Below are 6,528 nucleotides of genomic sequence, written 5' to 3' on the forward strand. Positions count from 1 at the left end.
CAACATTTATATGATTTTAATTAAAATTGTGGGAGTTTGTCAGAGTTTGTGCACTTGTGGCTCTAAATCAATAAGCATTACATGTAGTCATGTGGTCTTGAGGTTCCTTCCGAAACAGAAAAATCTGTACATTATTCCAAGCTTTTGGCCACCAGTGTGTATATATATATATATATATATATATATATATATATATATATATATATATATATATATATATATATATATATTTACAGTATATACAGTTTACAGTTTGCACTATTTTACCTTTATTTGTTGGTATTACATTCTTGTTGCCAGTAAGTTATTGTTGATTTTACAACAGAATTGTTTTACAATATAATAATACTGTAACACTGATACAATTCTTTGGTTAACAGTTTTTTTAAACATGATTTTGATTGTAATTGAAATTGTTTTCTTTGTCTTTCCGCAGGATGTTAGCTCTGCAAAACTGCTTCCTCCTCTTATTCTGTTTAGTTGTTCTAACAGTCCCTGTGAAAAGTGCTTTTCTTCCACCCTGTGAGCCGGTGAATGAGACTGTAGCAGTGGAGAAAGTGGGCTGTCCAAAATGTCTGGTGTTTCAAACCACCATCTGCAGTGGCCACTGCTTAACTAAGGTGCCTACCTTCCCTTCATTGGCTATGTTTACACGCACCATTATATTGCGATTAAGGCAGTACTGTGATTAAGTTCATGTAAACAGAATTCCATGAATATGGAATCCAGTGGCAAAGTCTCAGGACTCAGCAAAGGCTTCTCTGCTGGCGTAATAGGTCTCAAAATTAATATATAAACAAATACACTTTCCACATTACATCTTAATTTATTTTTTGTTGCGAGTGGTGACAGTGTTGTGTAATTTACTCCACAAAAGTAATCCAACATTTGTTTTTACTTTAGAATGTAATCAGATTACTTTACTGATTGCTGCATAGGAAAAGTAATCACATTATCCTACTAATTACTTTACATTTAAGTTCATTTTTAAAACTACTACAAACACTTTTCTTAGAATTAAAGTTTTTTTCACTAAACAAAGTCAATATAATGTCTGTATTTCCTCATCCATTGTTTCACATGAGTCATTACTCAGCACCACATGTTTGTCCCTAAGGCTCACATTTACCTCTACATGGTGTAATTCCATGAGCGAAATACAGTCATCTCAATAGGAATCTGCACAATCAAAAAGTTGTACTGATAGACTTCTAGTGGTAAATAAATTTCCCTCCCGAATTGTTGGAGGGGTTCAAGTATGTTGAACTCTGAAACAAATTTATAGTGTTGACAAATAGGAGATTGCTTGCTACTACTTCGTATATATAGCTACACTTAATATTCACAATAGACGAGGAACTAATTTCAGCTGTGAGTTTCTTTATAACTTGACCCTGCTAGAGTATAAAGTGCAGCATCACTAGTAGTTTTTGCGGGTTTTAAATGCTTAACATGTACTGCACATGCACACATTCGCCTGTGAAATTTCACTGTGCAGGGTTAATGTCACTGAGACTTTACATGTCCTACAGCTGTCCCCAAAACACATACAGGCATGCATATAAATGTAATTCATGTTTTAAATGCCTTCCACTTTAATATTATTTTAGAAATATGTTTAACCCAATTAAAGGGACAGTACACCCAAAAATTCTCTCATTGTTTACTCACCCTCATGTCATCCCAGATGCGAATGACTTTCTTTTTTCAGCGAAACACAAATTAAGATTTTATAACAATATTTCTACACTGTAGATCCACCGCAAGTGAACGGTCACCAGAACTCAGAAGATCTAAAATGGACATAAAGGCAGCATAAAAGTAATATATACGACTCAAGTTGTTAAATCCATATCTTATGAAGTGATATAATAGGTGTGGGTGAGAAATAGATCAATATTTAAGTCCTGTTTTACTGTAAATTAACACTTACACTTTTAAATTCAGCCACCTACTGGTTTGGTCTGGTCAGGTTGAGATTTATGGTAAAACCTGACGTAAATATTGACCTGTTTCCTCCCTCACTCCTATTATATCACTTCTGAAGAGTTTGGATTAAACCACTGGAGTCTTATGGATTACTTTTGTGCTGACTTTATATCCTTTATTGACTTTCTGAGATCTGGTCACCATTCACTTGCATTGTATAGACCTATAAAGCTGCAATATTCTTCTAAAAGTCTTCATTTGATTTCTGAAGACGAAAGAAAGTCAAACACATCTGGGATGGTATGAAGGTGAATAAATTATGAGAGAATTTTAATATTTGGGTGAACTATCCCTTTAATGTAAATTAAAGTCTATAACTGTAATCTGATTATAAGAAATTGAAATGCTATGCTAAATTTAGACAAAAAAAGCTACTGGATATTGGATTACTAGTCATGACATATAGAATGGTGCATTATCTTTTCTTGAATGGTTCATTATCTGATTTTCCAGGAGCCTGTATACAAAAGCCCATTTTCCACTGTATATCAGCATGTGTGCACATACCGAGACGTACGCTATGAGACTGTGCGCTTGCCCGACTGCCCTCCAGGGGTGGACCCTCACATCACCTACCCGGTGGCTCTCAGCTGCGACTGCAGCCTCTGCACCATGGACACCTCCGACTGCACGATCGAAAGCTTGCAGCCTGATTTCTGCATGACTCAGAGAGAGGAATTCTCATCCTACTAATGCTCTTTGATCACATGACTACATGCAATGCTTATTGTTTTAGAGCCACGAGTACACAAACTCTGACAAACTCTCACAATCTTATTTAAAATCATATAAATGTCGGATGACAAATTTAGGTGTGTATCAATAATAATAATAAAAAAAAAGTACAGAGTTCTTAAATTCTTACATTTTCAATGTTTATGCCACAAACAGCCCAGACCAGAACACAATGCAATCTGTAAACACTAATTTAACATAATTGTAAGAAATTAACTTTTTTTAAGGGGTAATATTTGGCCCCTGGAATTGATGTTTTGGGGCATGTTTTTACCTTTAAGCAGTATATCTTAATAGTATGTCATCCATTTTGGACATAAAATTCTCAGAAAAACTGACTTTTAATTATAAAATTAAATTAAAAAAATATTATTATTAATAATAATAATAATGCTCAAAGTATAAAACAATAAACCATGCCAGAATATTATATATAAATACACAGGGTTGGGGAGTAACAGAATACATGTAACGGGATTACATATTTAAAATACAAAATATAAGTAAATGTATTCCACTATAGTTACAATTTAAATAATTGCCAGTTAGAATACAGTTACATTCAAAAAGTATTTTGATTACTGAGATTACTTTGCATTTTATTGTCATTTGTTTCATTTAATATTTAGTCCTTTCAGATGGAAAACATTTCTACATATAAATTAAGTGATCCAAAGTGCATTTGAACAGCGGTAAAACACTTTCTTATGACGTGTTACATTCATACGAGCAGACAGAGAAGTACGTTTGAAATAAGTTTGGAGCAGAAGAAATAGAAATAAATCTTGTGTAAATTGTCAGCTTTATGCTAAGCTAAAATTTTATTTCTAGCCATTTTACATGCACATGTTACCAGACATGATCATATTTTATTATCAAGAAAATTCACGCTAGATTTTTTCAAGTAAGATCTTTGATATTAGGGCAAAAATTATATTCTTGATGATAATTTTTGTATTATTTTCCTGTAAAAATATATATAAAAATATTTAAAACAATATCAATTTGATTAATCTTGTTTTAGAAACAACACTGCATAATAATTTAGTTTTATCGACAAAACAAGTGAATAACCTACCAGTGCTGAAGAAGTAATCCAAAGTATTTAGAATACGTTACTGACCTTGAGTAATCTAACGTTACAAATTATATTTTACAGCATGTATTCTGTAATCTGAGGTGGAATACATTTCAAAAGTAACCCCCTAACCCTATATATATGCATATATATATATATATATATATATATATATATATATATATATAAATAATTTCATGGTTTGATAATTCAGCTCTCAACTGTCTACCAGCACAGTATATTTGGATGTGGTCATTGTTTTAAGTTTTGGATATTGGTAATTTACAGTAGCTGTACATTCAACAACACTGGTCTGTTGCCAGGGGCAGATTTAGTGATTTGGGGCCCTCTTCATTGTTTTTATTTCTGTATTATTATTACTTACTGTGGTATGCCATGAACAACATTGGTAGATCATTTAATTAAATTTGCTTCAATGACAATCTTTAATTTCTTTAAATGCCATAAACTTTGCAAGCTTTGGCAAATCTATTAAAAACATTTTAGACTAGTTCTTTCTCAGAGGTGCTCTCTGTAGCAACCTGGTAAATGTTAAACAAACTTTGTTACCAGATGAATCTGTCTCTATCTCACAAGAGTTGCCTATAGCAGTCAGCCAATCAGAATGGATTTTCTGCCAACTTTTACGGGAGATCATAATAAATAAGCAATCATATTTTAATTAAACCCGATCCATTACAAATTTGGATAAAGTTACAAGTTTTATAACTATTAATATTCATGTTAAGATAAATGATTGCAATTTCTAAAACGCCAACACAGCACAGAATATGTAGGGCTAGTTTCATAGATGTAAAGAAATGGGGTAGATGCGTGTGCCAGTAGAAGTTGGAGCACTGGTATTTGTGTATTCCAATGCGTGTGACCTCCGGATGTCTCTTGGGCCGCACTCTGTGGCTGGGTCCCTGAAAGCTGTCCCCTTTTCCCACTTTATGGGCAGGCCTGCTGAAAATAACAGCAATATTAATAATATTGGTGTTATAACAGCGATATTTCAAGTTTCAGCACGTTTTTGTATTAATAATTATAAAAATATATAAATTGTATTTTTAGGAGGCCCTCAGCCTTTAGGGTCCCTAGGCAGGTGCTAAGACTGCTCCTCTCTATTGCTACACTGTATAAAAAAATCTGTCACATTTACGGTAAAATACCGGCAGCTGTGGTTGTCAGAAATTTACCGTAAAAAATACGGTGATGTTCAGACTTTACGAGATATAATGTTGATGCCTGTATATTTTACATTTCACTACCCCATACTAATGTTGCATTCCATTCAAGTCAGATGTGGGATATTCCTACTTGATATCTCTGATCTCTGACCATAAAAGCATTCCACTGCAAGTTACCCGGAAGATGAAGTGTAAAGAAACAAAACTGAAGTGCTCCTGTTAGCTTAGCAGGTGTTCGACTGTCACCAGATGCGTCTCCTAGCAACCCAACTGATAAACAATGCTGCAACACTAGCATTTGTGCTGCAGGTGTACGATTATCAAAAGAGAGTATAATGTACCATGTTTTATGCACCTGTTTCTGCATGTGTTTGTTAATGCCTTATATCATGTAATGTAGGAGCTTTGACTCATTTATCGAGGTTAATTAATAAAAGTGAATGTTTATCATGTACTTTGTAAATCTCCCTGGGTGCCGACATGTTTATGTGACATCATGCACCTGCATCTCGGCTATATCGGAGTTGTACATTTCTGCATGAGTTTCCCAGTTGGAATTCCGACTTCAAGTGGCTTTCCATTGCACTTTAACTAGTAGGAAGTTGGAAAATCCGACTTTCTGAGTTTAATAGAATGTAGCATATACTCTACTACACTAGGGCAAGTTGGGGTAAGATGCCCCGCTTAAGAACAATGTTCCTTTACTTATAAAATGTAACATATATAGATAAACTTTTAGCATTTACAGGATGATGATGATGCATCATCCAACATATTATCAAAGGAAATAATTAAAAACATTTGCTAATTTTGTTGTTATAGCACAAAGCACCTGCTCCTGATGCTCATAAGACTCTCCCTCGCTCTCTGACCTCGATCCTGGTGGTTGTGCCTCATCTTGAATGGAAAATTGTGACTTTTCACTTGTTGTATAGAATACAATTGTTAGTGGTGCTTGCTTAAGCAAAACATCACTATTATTATCTAAATTCTTCTTCTTCTTCCATACAAAATTTGGGCATCTAACTCGTCCCGCACCATTTGTTAAAGGGGAGATTTAGAGTCAAAAAGGACTTAAGTATTGATCTGTTTCTCACCCACACCTAACATATCACCTCTCAAGATATGGATTTAACCACTGGAGTTATATGGGTTACGTTTGATCCTTTATGTGATTTTTGGAGCATCAAAAGGTCTGATCACCATTCACTTGCATTGTAAGGACCTACAGAGCTGAGATACTTTTCTACAGCAAGAAAGAAAAAGAAAGTCATACACATCATGCATGAGGGTGAGTAAATGATGAGAGAATAAACATTTTTGGGTGAACTGTCACTTTAATGTTTAATGTGCCTTACTGAATGTGATTTGTTGCGTTAGAAAAAGAGGGATGAGTCAAAATAATTTTCTTTGGCAATCAACATTATACCAAAAACACGTCTATAGTGTTTAACTTGTATTAAACCCGAAACATTCCCTGTAAGAATAAACATCTATACATTTATATTTGGCTTCTAAGCAGGTTTCAGTGGTAAT

General features: G+C 34.1%; 1 protein-coding gene across 1 annotated transcript; it reads left to right on the plus strand.

Annotated features, from left to right (window-relative positions):
* Positions 1 to 437: 437 nt before the first annotated feature.
* On the plus strand, positions 438 to 2,682 carry lhb (luteinizing hormone subunit beta). The gene is made up of 2 exons (XM_052089858.1): positions 438 to 620; positions 2,443 to 2,682. Exons 1-2 carry the CDS (start codon positions 438 to 440, stop codon positions 2,680 to 2,682), a joined length of 423 nt encoding a protein of 140 aa, XP_051945818.1.
* The last annotated feature ends 3,846 nt before the right edge of the window (positions 2,683 to 6,528 follow it).

Source organism: Xyrauchen texanus, chromosome 24, assembly GCF_025860055.1.
Source record: "Xyrauchen texanus isolate HMW12.3.18 chromosome 24, RBS_HiC_50CHRs, whole genome shotgun sequence".
NCBI lineage: Eukaryota > Metazoa > Chordata > Actinopteri > Cypriniformes > Catostomidae > Xyrauchen > Xyrauchen texanus.

Coding starts and splice junctions, on each gene's coding strand:
- lhb (XM_052089858.1), top strand. CDS start 438: ATGTTAGCTCTGCAAAACTGCTTCCTCCTCTTATTCTGTTTAGTTGTT. Junction 621..2,442: donor GTGGCCACTGCTTAACTAAG/GTGCCTACCTTC, acceptor CTGATTTTCCAG/GAGCCTGTATACAAAAGCCC.